At 37.6% G+C, this 17,882-nt stretch overlaps 1 protein-coding gene across 1 annotated transcript in view; it reads left to right on the plus strand.

Moving 5' to 3' along the window:
- Nucleotides 1-17,882, plus strand: part of PBRM1 (polybromo 1) — a 106,935-nt gene that overhangs the window by 67,714 nt on the left and 21,339 nt on the right. The window contains 5 exon segments of the mRNA XM_070360176.1: nucleotides 2,834-3,019; nucleotides 3,933-4,090; nucleotides 4,808-5,071; nucleotides 10,187-10,332; nucleotides 15,929-16,086. Coding sequence (XP_070216277.1) covers nucleotides 2,834-3,019; nucleotides 3,933-4,090; nucleotides 4,808-5,071; nucleotides 10,187-10,332; nucleotides 15,929-16,086 — 912 coding nt within the window.

The following is a 17,882-nucleotide window of genomic DNA, read 5'->3' on the forward strand; positions in this document are numbered from 1 at the left end:
ATTTAGAAGCTAGAAAAATTGATAGCTAATGCTGGCTTCAAGGCTACCGTTGGATAAAGACCTTAGGCCATTTCCTGTTGAGAAAGGCGCAAGCATTAGAATGCCCTGTACACCTGAAAAATGAAGGTGCATGCAAGACTGGAAGCAAAAAGTTGAGTTGAAAGTCTAAAGGAGTTGAACCTCTAGATTACCTCCCCACCCTTCCTCTGACTGTTCATCCCTGAAGTGTCCAGACTCAGGGATACCAGGCTGACCTAAGGGTTGGGGTATGGTTCTGAAGAGGGGAGTTAGGAAAGGATTTATACTAAATAGTGAGACCCCTGACCTTCTAAACTTCTGATCTCCTAGAATAGCTTTTAATCTTGGGACAGGGAGAATTTTTCTCTTGAAAAATGCAGCAGGCAGTGGGGGAAAACTAAAGATAACATCTGGTCCTCAGTGAAATCCATCATTCACCCAGCTCTGTGTATGCTGGCCTGTGTATGCTGGAGAGCTTCCAGTCAGCTTTTTAAGTGTTTTAACATTTTAAATAGAAGCAGATATTTATTTAAATGGACCAAATATTTAAGTGAAATCTCTCTAAGATGTTAAGATAAAGAACAAAACAAAAAAAAGAACCTTAGCGGAAACAGAAGAAGTGAAGGCTGCAGGAGAAAATACTAGGCTTCAAGGCCTGGAACTAGTTCTCTGTGGCTCCACACTTTACCCCCGAATCATCTTTTCTCATGAAAGGCAGCACATGTTTGTACCTGAGTTGTTTTGTCAGCCTGTTTCCTGTCTCTAGAGTTGGGGGGGGTCACCAGTCTCTAGAGTTGGGGGGGTCACCAGCCTTTCATTTTGTGCCTTTCTGTCCCTTTCAGGGCAGCATTTCTGCTGGTATAAAATTCTCAAGAACCTTGTGAATCTACTGCATATGTCACAAGGATTCATTTGATTAATCAACTACTAGACAACATTTTCCGCCAAAATTGTCAAAACTTTTTTTAAAATGTATAATACCAGTGTTAGAGAGTGAATGGAGAAACAGACCCCCACTCCCTTGTAGCCAAATAGTGATGGATTTAGATTGGTATAGACTTTGGGGGTCAATTTGGAACATGCATTTAAAAACATTTAATGTGCTTATTTCCAGATCTTCTGTTTATGAAAAATTATCCGAATGAAGTAATCAAAGAAATGGCAAAGCTTTTTACTAAAGAAAAAACTATGGTGTTTGTAAATGATGGCTTACATGTTGTTTAGTTGCTAAGTCATGTCCGACTCTTTGTGACCCCGTGGACTGTATAGCATGCTAGGTTTCCCTGTTCTTTACTATCTCCCAGAGTTTGCTCAGATTCATGTCCATTGAGTTGATGATGCTATCTAACCATCTCATCCTCTGCCACCCTCTTCCTCTTTTTGCCTTCAGTCCTTCCCAGCATCAGAGTCCTTTCCATTGTTAGATCTTCGCATCAGATGGCCAAAGTATTGGAGCTTCAGCATCAGTCCTTTCAATTAATATTTAGGGTTGATTTCCTTTAGCATTGTTTGGTTGATCTCCTTCCAGTCCAAAGGACTCTCAAGACTCTTCTCCAGCACCACAGTTTGAAGACATTAGTTCTTCAGCACTCAGCTTTCTTTATGGTCCAACTTTGACATCCATACATGACTACTGGATAAACCATAGCTTCGACTATAACAGGTCTTTGTTGGCAAAGTGACATCTTTGGTTTTTAATACATCTTTGCTTTTTGTTTAGGTTTGTTTTAGCTTTCCTTCCAAGGATTAAGCGTCTTTTAATTTCATGACTGCCGTCATCCATGGTGATTTTCGAGCCCAGGAAAATAAAATCTGTCACTGCTACCACTTTTTTCCCATCTATTTGCCATGAGTGATGGGACCAGATGCCATGATCTTAGTTTTTTGAATGGTGACCTTTAAGCCCACTGTTTGACTCCTGTCTTTCATCCTCATCAAGATGATCTTCAGTTCCTCTTGGCTTTCTGCCATTAGAGTGGTATCGTCTGCGTATCTGAGGTTGTTGATATTTCTCCTGGAAATCTTGATTCCAGCTTGTGATATGGAAGCCATTAAAAAATATTCTTTAGCAAAACTAAAAATCTTATTGAAAAGCATTTGATCTCAGAGGAAATTTTTATGATATTAAGTGTATAAAGATACAGTTTCTGGGCTTCTCTGATAGCTCAGACAGTAAAGAATCTGCCTGCATTGCAGGAGGCACAGGTTTGATCCCTGGAGAAGGAAATGGCAACCCACTCCAATATTCTTGCCTGGACAATTCCACGGACAGAGGAGACTGGCAGGCTACAGTCCATGGGGTCACAAAGAGTCCGTCACGACTGAGTGACTAATACTTTTCATATATAGTTTACAGTATGTTGTATGAAATACATGTCTCGTTAGTTCTAAGATTCCATTCATTGTGACATAACCATGTAATAACAGTCAGAAGAAAGAAATTTCAGAGGTATTAAGATGGCAAGAAAGTACATACAAGGTTATCTCTAGGATCACATGATTTATGAGTGGCTTGTTTTCTTCTTTATACCTTTCTGTATCATCCAAAATGACTACAGTGAGCATATATTATTATGGTGATTATTTTTATTCTGTAGATACTTTATGTATTTATTTAAATTAATGGCAGTTGGTTGTAATTTTAAAAGACAATTTTGAGTAGAGACTGTTAGGAATGTGTATATCATACTATTTGTCCTGAATCCTGCCTTGGAGTATCTGGAAAAGAATTAAATGTATTAGTACGTGTAGTTTTAATCCTGCATCTGATTGCCACATCCCTTTCATGAGAACATTTTTCTCTTTTTCACCTAAGAAGCTGAAAAGAGTGAAGATTCCTCAGGAGCTGCAGGCCTCTCAGGCTTACATCGCACATACAGCCAGGACTGCAGCTTTAAGAACAGCATGTACCATGTTGGAGATTACGTCTATGTGGAGCCCTCAGAGGTCAATCTACAACCGCATATCGTCTGTATTGAGAGACTGTGGGAAGATTCTGCTGGTAAGTTCATTTTAAATTGGGGAGCAAATTGGTGAGATGTGATTATCTTACCTCTTGTTTCTCAGGGAAGGAAATTGTAACTCAGACATCTTTATGCCTTTCCACAGTAGTTGTTTTACACTCTTAATAAGTACAATTCAATACCCACTATATGAGGAACATAGGATCGAGCTCTGTTGGGCAGTGGCATAGCTGAGTCAAAAGAGACGCAACTTCTTGAAGTCTAGATGAGATTCATTCATTCAACTGATACTTATTAAAAAAATCCAGGAGCCAAACCCTGTAGGATGGCCGAGAATCAGAACAAAAGGTCTGTGTTTTGTCCCTGGCAAAACCACTCTGGTAAAAGTCACAAATAAAGAAGAAATTGTTATAGAGAGACATGTGGCTTAGAATTTGGCTTCGAATTTGATTTCAAAAAGGCTTCCTAGAACAGTTGGCTTTATCTTGAAACAGAGAATGAATAGGAGTTAATGAAGCCAAAACCAAGCAGAAGTGTGATCCAGACAATCCAATTCTTTCATAAATACATCATAAATACAAAGGTATTTACCTTTGTATTCTTTAACCCAAGTGCTACATATGTCCTTTAGTATGTCTTACATCCTTATTAAAGCACACAGCTTTAGCTGTGTCCTGACCCAGCAGAGTAGAGTAGGTCCCATCCCGTTCCTTGTTCTGTTTATTTTACTTCTTTTACTATAAGGGGGAAAGTAGCATTTTTAGGTGTGATTTCACTTTAGTATTTTTAGTATTATTTCTTCTAAGATAATTCTGTTAAGGAACCATGGCCTAAAAGCACATTGCTTGGTTCAGCCCACGGCAGATTGGATGGAGTATTTGCTCATTTTACAAAGAATATGTTATTTCCATTAATGGTAATTCTCTCTCTTTTTCCCTCTTTGTTTTTGAGGTGAAAAATGGTTGTATGGCTGTTGGTTTTATCGGCCAAATGAAACATTCCATTTGGCTACACGGAAATTTCTAGAAAAAGAAGTTTTTAAGAGTGACTATTACAATAAAGTTCCTGTTAGTAAAATTCTAGGAAAATGTGTGGTCATGTTTGTCAAGGTAAGAAACTTGTTAATCCCCAAACAGTAAATTATTTCATGGAGTTCACATGGAGTTTCACAACCACAGAAAATTGATATTTACGAAATGAATAGCTCTGTTTAAAACTGTTTGAATTTTTTTAGGCTGTGTCTCTGGCTTTATGTAAAGATTTGAGGAAAAATAAATCTGAGCATAAAAGTGAAAGACCCTTTGCTGCCTGTGCTATATAGCTATATGCAGTTAGCTTAAATTTTTTTATATTGCCAGACAAATTTTTAAAGATGACATTTTCTGAAGAATCATTAAATCTTCAGTGTGGTTCTAGGTAATATGGTGTACTTTTTGTTTGTCTGTCTACTATAGGCACAGGCTCAAAGCTTTAAAGAACTAGCTGTCTAAAATACTAATGTACTGTCATAGGGGCAGTTGGTAAAACTTCAGGTCAGTTCAGTCGCTCAGTCGTGTCCGACTCTTTGCGACCCCATGGACTGCAGCACACCAGGCCTCCCTGTTCATCAGGGAGGTAAACTAAATAAGCTAAATAGAATATACTAAGTAATGCCATTCTATATAAGGAAATACTCCTGATCTCTAACCATTTACCATTTGTTGTTAGTTGTCAAAAAGTCTTAACACTTTAGCTTTTATTTCTTTGCTTGGTTGGTGTTTTTGTGTTTTTTGGTTGATTGGTTTTCAGAAAATTCACCTAATTGATTTTATTCTTATATGCACCAGGAATACTTTAAATTATGCCCAGAAAATTTTCGAGATGAGGATGTTTTTGTCTGTGAATCACGATATTCTGCCAAAACCAAATCTTTTAAGAAAATTAAACTGTGGACCATGCCCGTCAGCTCGGTTAGGTTTGTCCCTCGAGATGTGCCCTTGCCTGTGGTCCGAGTGGCCTCTGTATTTGCAAACGCAGATAAAGCGGATGATGAGAAGAATACAGACAACTCAGAGGACAGTCGAACTGAAGACAGTTGTAACTTGGAAAAGGTATGTAGATAATAGCCACACAGAAAAGAATTTTAATTTCAAAACACCCCTTCTCAAAAATAAATGAATAAAGTATTCAACTTCAGAATTAGAAAAAGAGTAATAATATAAAACTTTAGCCTAACAAAAAGAAGGGAACTATAAAGGAAAGAGAAATTAATACTTGAAAAACATAATAGCAGGACTGAAAAGGAGACTTTGATGGGTTCAATGAGATAAACTACCAATTGTCCTAATAAAGGAAAAAGAAAGGCATTAAGCTCAACATACAAAATATAGAGGAAATTTAAAGACTTGTGCATTTCTGTTAATAAATTTGAAAACCTGAATGAAGGCATTCCCTGGCAGTTCAGAGGTTAGGACTTTGTACTTTCATTGGTGAGGGCCTGGGTTCAGTCCCTGTTTGGGGAACTAAGATCTCACAAGCCTCTTGGTGCAGTCAAAAAATAACTAAAACAAAAACAAATAATAATAGTAAGATCTGAATGAAATGAGTAATTTTCCAAGATAATACCAATTAGTTAAATGAAATCAAGAAGAGATAAAATGTTTAAGTAGATAACAACATGAAGGTTTTTTTTTTTTTTTTTTAATGTCAGAGAGCTCAGTCCAAAAAGTACTTAGGTCAGATAATTCCATAGGTAGATTCTTTCACCCTTTAAATTATTCCAGGAGTTCCCAGGCAGTCCTGGGGTGATTAAGACTCCACGCTTCTACTGCATGGTGGCATGAGTTTGATCCCTGGTTGGGGAACTAAGATCCCACATGCTGTGCAGTAAAGCCAAAAAAAATTATCACGGAGTATGGAGATCAAGGAAAACTTCCTAGTTTGTCTTACCAGGACAGAATAATCTTTGATTCCAAAGTCAAAAAATAAAAACAGAAAACTGCAGTTGAGTATCAGTTTATAAATATTGATACAAAAAATACTTGGGGAAAAAAGTGAAATCAGATACAAATGAAATCACATTAGTTCTCTGAGAGCAGCATGACCAAGTAGAAGGAAGTTCATTCTTGGAATGTAAGGATTAGTCAAAATTAGGAAAATTTAGTAATACACTTCTATATATTCGTAGATCAAAAGAGAAATTATTTGATAAGGCATAATATTCATCTGGATTGATGTCTTTAAATAGATAGTCCCTCAAAATGATTTTAAAAAATTGTATATCAAGCCTAAAGTGAAAGAAATTCCTTTGAAAGCTGTATACACAACATAGGTGCTTGCTTTATCATTATGTGTATTTTTCTGAAAAGAACCAATATAACTAGACAGACAAAAGTAGTAAAATATTGACAACAAAGAGGCAAAATTATTTTTTTGCTGAGAATGGGGAAGAAATTAACTGTGAAAAGTTTTTGAATACAGAGACTACAACAAGTAGAAATTTCAAAATCCACATATAAGTTAATAGCTTTCTTGTATAAGCACAAATAACAGTAATTTCATAAGATTTTGAAAGTAAAATGAAACTGTTGAATAGATTTTAACAAATGTTATAAAAAATCTTGGAAGAAACTATCCAATTCACATGAACCAAAAAAAAAAAAATACACTAAGAAATTATCTTAAAAGGAGCATATGGAACCTGTAGGAGGAAGAAAAACAGTCTGCTGAAAGGTACTGAAGATTTACTTGAGTAAGTTGTTTTGAAACTTGACAATACTATCATTCTTATGAAAGAATAAATGCATGACAGTCACGAGAAAAAGCAGAAAAACTGAAAGAGCGGTTGAGAGTGCTTTAACCCTGCCAGATAATATGGCATTTTACAAAGATACATTTTAAAAATATTGAGTTAGTTCATAATTGATTAATGAAGGGAATAGCCTTTTCACAATTAAATCCAGACAATAAAGATACTCAATCATCCTAGTTTTACATATTTTAACTTTTATTTTGAAATTATTTTAGACTTACCAGATGTACAGAGTGCTTAGCAAAGATAGCATAAAGACATTCCTTGTATTCTTCATTCAGCTTCTGCTAATGTTAACACCTTGTAAAGCATAGTACAGGGATCAAAACCAGAAAGTTAGCATTAATACTATTTACTAATCTAGAGACCTTATTCATTTTTCCCCTTTTGTCCCACAGTTGCCTTTTTTTCTTCTAATTTTATTGAGATATAATTGACATATAGCATTGTATAAGTTTTAAGTTGTACTGCATAATGATTTGACTTACCTACATCATGATAATGATTACCACAGTAAGTGTGGTAATCAACATCCATCAACTCATATAGGTACAACATTAAAGAAATAGGAAAAAAAGGTTTTTTTCCCCTTGTGATAAGAACTCTCTTAACATCTTTCATATAATGTACAGTAGTATTAATTATATTCATCATGTTGTACATTACATCCCTGGTACTTATTTATAACTAGAAGTTTGAACTTTTTGACTGTCATAATCCAATCCCCCTTCCCCCTCATATCCTGCCTCGTAACCACAAATCTGATCTCTTTTTGTGAGTTTGTGGATTTGAAATATAATTAACCTACAATACTATGTTAGTTTCTGGTATACAGCGTAATGATTCAGTATTTCTATGTATATTTCAAAATGATCACCATGGTAAATCTAGTCATCATTTAAACATACAAAGATATTATATAATTATTCCCTGTGTTGTACATTTCATACCTGTGACTCATTTATAACTGAGAGTTTGTATAAACGCAGTATTTTAACTCAGCAAGAGAGGATAGAATAAAATGATATTGGAAAAACTGATAGCTATTTGAAAAAAGAAGAAAAAAAAACCTACTTGAACTCCTTTCATTTCATATTCCAAAATAAGTAAGGTATAAACATTAAAAAAGAAACATAAGTTGCTAGCCTAAGTACATTTATGTTATGTACATATAATCTTTTATTCACTGATAAGCTTGGAATGGATCCTTTATATGAGATAAAACCCAGTAGCCACAAAAGAAAAAAAAAGATCATTTTCTAGATTTACAATTGACAGTATCAGTTAGTTTAATAAAACAGTCTTAGGACTGCTGTTGCTAAAGTACAAGATCTCTTTGAAGTCTAGGAAAAAAATAATACTAGAAAAATGGGCAAAGGATCAAATAGATCACTTATAAAAGATCAAAAAAACATAAATGTTTTAATCTAATAGTTTTTAAAATGCCCAGCGAACTGACAGTTCTGAAGACTAGTAATACACACAGCCTGGTGTGAGTGTGGGACAGCACATCCCATCAGTGGCTTTGACCCTGCTGTCTGATAACAGGGAATGTGTTCCAACATAGTACTCAACCCTGGGCCACATCCAAATGCCCCTGAATAGGAATTTGTCACACATCCATTCATATAATGCAAATGTGTAGTTAGCAGAAGGAATCAACAAATTGCAGAATGGAATATGATTCCATCATTACTCAGAAAAAACAAAAATGTGTGCTTTATGTTTTATGTATGTGTAAACAACATGAAAAACTATAAATTGGTTAAACTGGGTGGTTATCTCTGGGGTTGGATCACAGAAAACTTGATTTTTAAATTTTGCATACTCTAATGTTTGAATTATTTCCAACAGATGCACTTTTTATATAGGGTGAAAGCAGCATTTTTAAATTTTTAGTGTAAAAAACAAGAAAAAAATTTTTTAGTTTCTTAGATAAAAATCCATTTTAGTGTCATTAAAATGTTAAAAAGAGAAAAGGAGCTTGGGAAAGAACATGATATTTTGTACATTTTATCAGTATGTCTGGGAATCATAGAGATACTAATTTTAAAAGAGGAAATACCAGTGGAAATCAGTGTGGGAATTAAATTTGTTTTTGTTATTGGAGTTCATTAGTACCCCGTGTCCTGTGTATGAATTACTTTTTTTAGTCTTATATTTTTATTTTAATATTGCATGGCTAAAATATATTATACCAAGAAATTTTTAGAAGGATAACTAGAACAGAACTCATTCCTAAAATAAATATGTATTCTTAATCTCAGGTCTTTCTTTTTCACAGCTCCATTCCTCCTGGCACCCCTCAATCTAGTATATGTGTGGTACCTCTCTCATTCTTAAGAATTTTCCAAGAAGTCCATTTCAGTATCACATTTGAAATAAAGATCAAAGCATTAAATTATCTGGGCATTCCAGAAGAGTTTTTTTTCCCTTAAGTTTTAAGTTTTTGATATTTTCAGGAAAATGCAGTAGAAAATTTGGGGGTTTTGCAGTTTCCTCAGTTTTTATATGTTTTAGAGCTTTTGTATTTATTTATTTAATTTTTTTTTTTTTTTTTAGAGCTTTTGTATTTAAAACACCTAGTGCTATATGCTCATTATCTGCTAGATTCTCAGTAAATTATGTTTCTTAGTTTCATTAATCAGAAGTATCTTTTCTTTTTTTTTTTGTTAAGACTATAAGAACAATAGTGAACATTAAGTGGTTTATGAGCCAGGCGTTATTCTGTGTACTTAACATGGATTGTGTCATATAAGCTTCCTAACAACCCCATCTGATTTGCATACTGTCTTCGTTTTACAGATGATGAACCCAAGGCATAAGAGGTCAAGTAGTTTACCCAGTGTCACAGCAGTCAGTAGGTGACAGACCCTATAAATTATTAAAAAGCAGAGTATATGTGTTTCTGTCACAGAGGCGATACTGTTCTTTTCATGTTAGAATAAATCAAGATGGTAAAATTTTTAAATCAGTTGTTAATATGCAGAAATTAAGAGCTTAGTAAATATGGTGAAGAGGAAGTTTGTATAGTATTTGCTCCTTTATAACAGTTGAATGAGGCTGTTTCTGAAATTAAGTCTTCATTGTTGGTCATTGGTGGGGTTTTTTTTGGGTTTTGTTTTTCTTTTTTTTTTGGCTAAAGTCTCCGAGAATGGGAAAAGGAAGGAGAGAGTAGTAAAAGGATCTTTGAGTAACATTTTATGAAAATGAACTAGAAATTTAAAATAGATACAGTATTTGATAAGATTTAGTTTAATTTCAATAACCTAAACTTTGGGTTTCCTGTTTATTAGTTTCTACTTATGGTTATTTTTTGAGTTAAAAGGGCGGAAAGTCTGCTTTGCCTTCATACTTTCTCTTCCAACTCCTTGATTGTCAGCTCCCTGTCTTTAACTAGTTTCCTTTATCACAGGAGAAAGAAGATGTCCCTGTGGAAATGTCGAATGGTGAACCAGGTTGCCACTACTTTGAGCAGCTCCGGTATAATGACATGTGGCTGAAGGTTGGCGACTGTGTCTTCATCAAGTCCCATGGGCTAGTGCGTCCTCGTGTTGGCAGGTGAACATTTCGAGTTAAGAGAGGACAAGGCTTGGTTTGAGACATTTGGTACCAGTAGGAATTCATTACTGTTTAGGATGAAGACCAAAGTCCCTCCCTTGGGAACATTTCCTACTTCCTTTCACACCACACTCTCCCGTCTTATGCCTCTAGCCACACTTCCTCTCAGGACTCCTGTTGTGTGTGTGTTTTTCTTTCTTTCTTTTTCTTTTTCTCCTCCTGCCATTTACTGAACTCTTCAACCCAGAAATCTCCCTGCCAGCTTCATATGGTGAACTCTTTTTAGCTTAAATTTGAAATGGCACTTCCTTAAGGAAGCCTTTCCTGTCTCCTCTAGACTGGATTAGGTCCCCCTATTACGCATTCTCGGAGCTCTGTGTATTTCCTCTTCCTCAGAACACATACCAGTTTTATTATCAGGCTTCCATACAAGACTACAAATGCCCTGAGAGTTAGAGGCCCTCTCTTTTTTGAGCAAAAAAGTGATATATACCTTTATATCCCCTGCTGCAAACATAGTGCATGAGGCTCAAATATTTGATAAACAAGTAAATGGGTGAAAGTATGATTGGATGGCATAAAGTAGCAGTAAAGGAATTTAGGGAACAGGGCTGGGCAGTAGAGGTTAGTAATTAAGGAAAGTAACTCATTCCAAGAGATCTTGATGGAAGTCCCAGCCCTGTCGGTTTAATGTTCTTAGGCAAATTATTCACCTCTCTGGGCTTCAGTTTCCTCATTGTATTTGTTCGTCATTTAGTAATTGTTTATTATATATGTACTATTTGCTAGGTTCTATAGATATATTTTATAGTGTGAACAGTATGAAAAGATAAAATGATAGGATACTGAAAGAGGAACTCCTCAGGTCAGTAAGTGCCCAATATGCTACTGGAGATCAGTGGAGAAATAACTCCAGAAAGAATGAAGGGATGGAGCCAAAGCAAAAACAGTACCCAGTTGTGGATGTGACTGGTGATAGAAGCAAGGTCTGATGCTGTAAAGAGCAATACTGCATAGGAACCTGGAATGTCAGGTCCATGAATCAAGGCAAATTGGAAGTGGTCAAACAGGAGATGGCAAGAGTGAATGTCGACATTCTAGGAATCAGCGAACTAAAATGGACTGGAATGGGTGAATTTAACTCAGATGACCATTATATTTACTACTACGGGCTGGAATCCCTTAGAACAAATGGAGTAGCCATCATGGTCAACAAAAGATTCCGAAATGCAGTACTTGGATGCAATCTCAAGAACGACAGAATGATCTCTGTTCGTTTCTAAGGCAAACCATTCAATATCACAGTAATCCAAGTCTATGCCCCAACCAGTAACACTGAAGAAGCTGAAGTGGAACGGTTCTATGAAGACCTACAAGACCTTTTAGAACTAACACCCAAAAAAGATGTCCTTTTCATCATAGGGGACTGGAATGCAAAAGTAGAAAGTCAAGAAACACCTGGAGTAACAGGCAAATTTGGCCTTGGAATACAGAATGAAGCAGGGCAAAGACTAATAGAGTTTTGCCAAGAAAATGCACTGGTCATAGCAAACACCCACTTCCAACAACACAGGAGAAGACTCTACACATGGACATCACCAGATGGTCAACACTGAATTCAGATTGATTATATTCTTTGCAGCCAAAGATGGAGAAGCTCTATACAGTCAGCAAAAACAAGACCAGGAGCTGACTTGGCTCAGATCATGAACTCCTTATTGCCAAATTCAGACTTAAATGGAAGAAAGTAGGGAAAACCACTAGACCATTCAGGTATGACCTAAATCAAATCCCTTATGATTATACAGTGGAAGTGAGAAATAGATTTAAGGGACTAGATCTGATAGAGTGCCTGATGAACTATGGAATGAGGTTCATGACATTGTGCAGGAGACAGGGATCAAGACCATCCCCATGGAAAAATACAAAAAAGCAAAATGGCTGTCTGGGGAGGCCTTACAAATAGCTGTGAAAAGAAGAGAAGCAAAAAGCAAAGGAGAAAAGGAAAGATAAGCATCTGAATGCAGAGTTCCAAAAACTAGCAAGAAGAGATAAGAAAGCCTTCCTCAGTGATCAGTGCAAAGAAATAGAGGAAAACAACAGAATGGGAAAGACTAGAGATCTCTTCAAGAAAATCAGAGATACCATGGGAACATTTCATGCAAAGATGGGCTTGATAAAGGACAGAAACGGTATGGACCTAACAGAAGCAGAAGATATTAAGAAGAGTTGGCAAGAATACACAGAAGAACTGTACAAAAAAGATGTTCATGACCCAGATAATCACGATGGTGTGATCACTCATCTAGAGCCAGACGTCCTGGAATGTGAAGTCAAGTGGGCCTTAGGAAGCATCACTATGAACAAAGCTAGTGGAGGTGATGGCATTCCAGTTGAGCTATTTCAAATCCTGAAAGATGATGCTGTGAAAGTGCTGCATTCAATATGCTAGCAAATTTGGAAAACTCAGCAGTGGCCACAGGACTGGAAAAGGTCAGTTTTCATTCCAGTCCCAAAGAAAGGCAATGCCAAAGAATGCTCAAACTACTGCACAATTGTACTCATCTCACATGCTAGTAAAGTAATGCTCAAAATTCTCCAAGCCAGGCTTCAGCAATATGTGAACTGTGAACTTCCTGATGTTCAAGCTGGTTTTAGAAAAGGCAGAGGAACCAGAGATCAAATTGCCAACATCTACTGTATCATCGAAAAAGCAAGAGAGTTCCAGAAAAACATCTATTTCTGCTTTATTGACTATGCCAGAGCCTTTGACTGTGTGGATCAAAATAAACTGTGGAAAATTCTGAAAGAGATGGGAATACCCGACCACCTGACCTGTCTCTTGAGAAACCTATATGCAGATCAGGAAGCAACAGTTAGAACTGGAAGGAAGCAACAGTTAGAACTGGAAGGCAAACTGGAACAACAGACTGGTTCCAAATAGGAAAAGGAGTACGTCAAGGCTATATATTGTCACCCTGCTTATTTAACTTATATGCAGAGTACATCATGAGAAACTCTGGCCTGGAAGAAGCACAAGCTGGAATCAAGATTGCCGGGAGAAATATCAATAACCTCAGATATGCAGATGACACCACCCTTATGGCAGAAAGGGAAGAGGAACTCAAAAGCCTCTTGATGAAAGTGAAAGAGGAGAGTGAAAAAGTTGGCTTAAAGCTCAACATTCAGAAAATGAAGATCATGGCATCTGGTCCCATCACTTCCTGGGAAATAGATGCGGAAACCTTGGAAACAGTGTCAGACTTTATTTTTGGGGGCTCCAAAATCACTGCAGATGGTGACTGCAGCCATGAAAATAAAAGACACTTGGTGTTTGGAAGGAAAGTTATGACCAACCTAGACAGCATATTGAAAATCAGAGACATTACTTTGCCAACAAAGGTCCGTCTAGTCAAGGCTGTGGTTTTTCCAGTGGTCATGTATGGATGTGAGAGTTGGACTGTGAAGAAAGCTGAGCGCCGAAGAATTGATGCTTTTGAACTGTGGTGTTGGAGAAGACTCTTGAGAGTCCCTTGGACTGCAAGGAGATCCAACCAGTCCATTCTGAAGGAGATCGGCCCTGGGATTTCTTTGGAAGGAATGATGCTAAAACTGAAACTCCAGTACTTTGTCCACCTCATGCGAAGAGTTGACTCATTGGAAAAGACTCTGATGCTGGGAGGGATTGGGGGCAGGAGGAGAAGGGGATGGCGGAGGATGAGATGGCTCGATGGCATCACTGACTCAAGGGACGTGAGTCTCAGTGAACTCCGGGAGTTGGTGATGGACACGGAGGCCCAGTGTGCTGCGATTCATGGGGTCGCAAAGAGTCGGACATGACTGAGCAACTGAACTGAACTGATAGATACATTAGTGCATAAAAGAGACAACTATCCTTAGTCTCCTGGACCTTTTTTCTAGTAGGAAGGCAAACTGCAAACATGAGTAAATAAAGTATATGGTACGTTAAATTATGATGTATGCTATGGAAAGAAATAGAGCTGGATATGGGAAATCGGGAGTGCCATGGTCAAAGTAGGGTGTTCAAAACTTTACACAGGCTGATGTGTAAAGCCTCACTAAGAGTTCACAGTTGAGCCAACATTTGAAGGGACCAAGGAAGTGAGTAATATGAATATCCAGGGAGAAAGCTTTCCAGGGACAGAGAACAGCCAGTGCAAAGACTGGAGAGAGAAGCATGCCTGGGCTGTTCAGATCAGAGCTTGTGACAAAGGGAGTGGGCAATACCTGAGTTAGGTAGGAAGTACATGAGCCAGGGGATATAGTGCAAATTGTGTGAGGCTCAGAAACTGCTGAAGGGACTTGCACCTTTACTGAATTAAATGAAATACCATGGATTATTTTAAGTGCAAAAATGACATTTTTTTCCCCCTCCGCACTCCATGGCATGTATGATCTTAGTTCCCTGACCAGAGGTCAAACCTGTGTCTCCTGCAGTGGAAGTGTAGCATTTTAAATACTGAACCACGAGCGAAGTCCCCAGAAGTGACATCTGACTTAGGTCTTAGCAGAAAGGCTCTGTCTACTGATTATTAAGAATAGATTGTAAAGAGTCAAAGGTAGAAAGGCAAAATCTGCTAGGAGGCTGTTGCAATAATCTAGGCAAGAATGATGGTGTCTCAGGCCAGTAGTCAGATCCAGTTCTACAAATTAGATCCAGTTTTGAAGGGTTGAGTTGAGAGAATGTAGTCCCTGGTGGCTCAGTGGTAAAGAATCTGCCAATGCAGGAGACGTGGGTTTGATTGCTGGGTTGGGATATCCTCTGGAGAAGGAAATCGCAACCCCCTCCAGTATTCCTGCCTTGGAAATCCCATGGACAGAGGAGCCTGGTGGGCTGCAGTCCATAAGGTCGCAGAGTTGGACACGACTGAGCAACTAAACAGCAACAATAGCAGCAAAGTGTCCAGGAGAGAGAGAGGAGTCAAGGGTGACTCCTGCATTTTGATCTGAAGAACTGAAAGTGTATATTAACTGAGATGAGGATGCTGCTTCATGTCTGGAACCTTGAGACTTTGGGAACAGTAATAATATCAACCTTATGATATGGTTCTGAGAAATAGTACAGTATCCTGCACAGAGCAGTCAGATGTTTTTATTTTTTTCTAGTGAGATGATCAGTGGCTTTCATTAGATTTTCATGAGGTAAAGGGGTATTAGATCTTGACCTACAAGAAGGTCATGAACCATTGCCTTAAAAGCATGTCTGCCACTGATGTGATCTGACCCCAAATATTGAGGATCTGTGTGTTTATTCAGCTCATAAGTCCAATTGATAGATGCTTTGTATCTCAGGAAGAAAACTTGGGAGTCAGTTTAAACTTTTAAGTTGTATTCTTTGGTATTATGTTTAAAAAAATGTTCACTTCTTTTTTTCCCCAAATACCTTGTCATATGTTTAAAGGGGGAAAAAAAGAACCAAGAAAATTGTCTTTTTATCAAAATAGTCAGTGAAACTCCTCTAAATATAGCATACCATTAAGTTTTTGGTTAGCAGAATGTTTGATAGATTAAGCCTTCAGGAATGAAATCCATCAGAATTCTAATTTAATGGAATTTCTCCACTTTTTCTCCCAAGAATTGAAAAGGTATGGGTCCGAGATGGAGCTGCATATTTTTATGGCCCCATCTTCATTCACCCAGAAGAGACGGAACATGAGCCGACAAAAATGTTCTACAAGAAAGAAGTGTTTTTGAGTAATCTGGAAGAAACCTGCCCCATGACATGTATTCTAGGTATGTATTCATACTTTTCATTTAATCACACTCATTCCACAGTTGAGTCATTGCACACTTTTTCTGTCCTGGACACTGTTCTAGGTGCTAAGTATATAGCAATAAAAAAATAAAAATCTCAGGCTTCTCAGGCACCTAACTGTGTGGAGCAGAGGCTGGGGAGCCAGTTAGTAAATTAAAATTAAATATATAGAACATCAGGTAGTAATTAGGGCAATGAATGAGAATAAAGCAGAGTACGAGGATAGAGAGTAATGTTGCAGGGAGGTTCTGGTTAGGTCATATCATCAGCAAAAGCCTCTCTGGTAGGTGACATGAGAGCAGAACCCTGAAAGAAGTGAGGAAGAAAACTATTCAAATAGCTGCTGAGATTTTACTCCTTTTAGGCACTGCAAACATCAGCTGCAGAGACCTTGAGGCAGAGTATCTGGGTGTGTTTGAGTCACAGTAAGAAAGCTTACTTCTAGTAAGGAGACAAAGGGAGCCTAAAGGGAAGACTGAAGTCTTCTTTGGTTAGAGTGACTGCAGCTGTGCAGGGGGTCTGGTAGGGAATGAGCCCTCTCAGGTGACTGGGCCCTAAGTCATGGTAGGTCATGTGCAGGGATTGAGCTTTAACAGATAAGAGTTCTTATGAGGAGCTGAACAAAGAGGCATGTGAGCCAACATGTGTATTAGAGGAATCACTGTGGCTGCAGTATGGGGAATTGTTGTAAGAATAAGGTAGGAAGCAAGGAGAGCAATTAAAAGACATACTGTCTCTGTTGGATTAACCCTAGTAGTGTTACTGTTCAGTTCCAGAAACATGAAGGTCTTGCTTTGGCTTCTGTTGAGTCATCCTCCTGAGTGTGCAAAGTGCCATTCTGCTTCTGAGATATAGTTACGTGATTCATATACTGTCACCATTTTCAGCTCTTGGGTTTCTTCTGGCCCCAAAGTAACTCAATAACTTTTTACACTAGCTGCTGCCTACGTCTTTTTGAGTGGTTTTCCAAAAGGTTACTAGTTACAACTTTATATTGATTACCTATGGTTGTAAAGTTGAAGAAGCTACCATGCTTATGATCAAAAGGAAATTTGCAAATTAAAAAATATTTTATTTATATATTTGGCTGCCCTGGGTCTTAGTTCTGGTGCGCAGGATCTGCCGTCTTTGTTGTGGCATACAAGACATTCAGTTGCAGCATGTGTTCACTGACCGAGGATTGAATCTGGGTCCCCTGCAGTGGAAGCACAGAGTCCTAACCACTGGACCACTAGGGAAGTCCCTAAAAAGTATTTTACACTTAGACTTCGTCTGGTTGCTTTAATGTTTATCTATATTGTTCTTTGGTGCTTTGAATTTTTTTCAGAATTGAATATGGTAATCATGTCTGAATGGCCAATAATTCAGTACATTTTCTCTTCCACTCTGGGGAGAGACAACAAAGGCTAGTGAAGTTATTAAATCCTTCTTGAGTTTCTGCAGCAGAGGTCTTCCTTTTAACTTGTGCTCTGGAGCTTTACTTCTAGTGAGGAGACAGAGGGAGCCTAAAGGGGAGACTGAGGTCTTCTTTGGTTAGGACAACTATATCATTGATTGTTTCTTGGTTATTTTCCTAGCGATGACCCTGGGGATTACATCTTAAACTTATGAAAATCTGATTTTCATATACACTATACAAAAAACTCTGTTCCTCTATAGCTCCATCCCTCTCCTTTGTGTTATTGTCAGAAATTACCTCTTTATACTTTGTGTGCCCCGTTATCATAGATTTATAATTATTGCTTTATGCATTTGTCTTTAAAATCATATAGGT

Source organism: Bos mutus, chromosome 22, assembly GCF_027580195.1.
Source record: "Bos mutus isolate GX-2022 chromosome 22, NWIPB_WYAK_1.1, whole genome shotgun sequence".
In the NCBI taxonomy this organism is placed as follows: Eukaryota; Metazoa; Chordata; class Mammalia; order Artiodactyla; family Bovidae; genus Bos; species Bos mutus.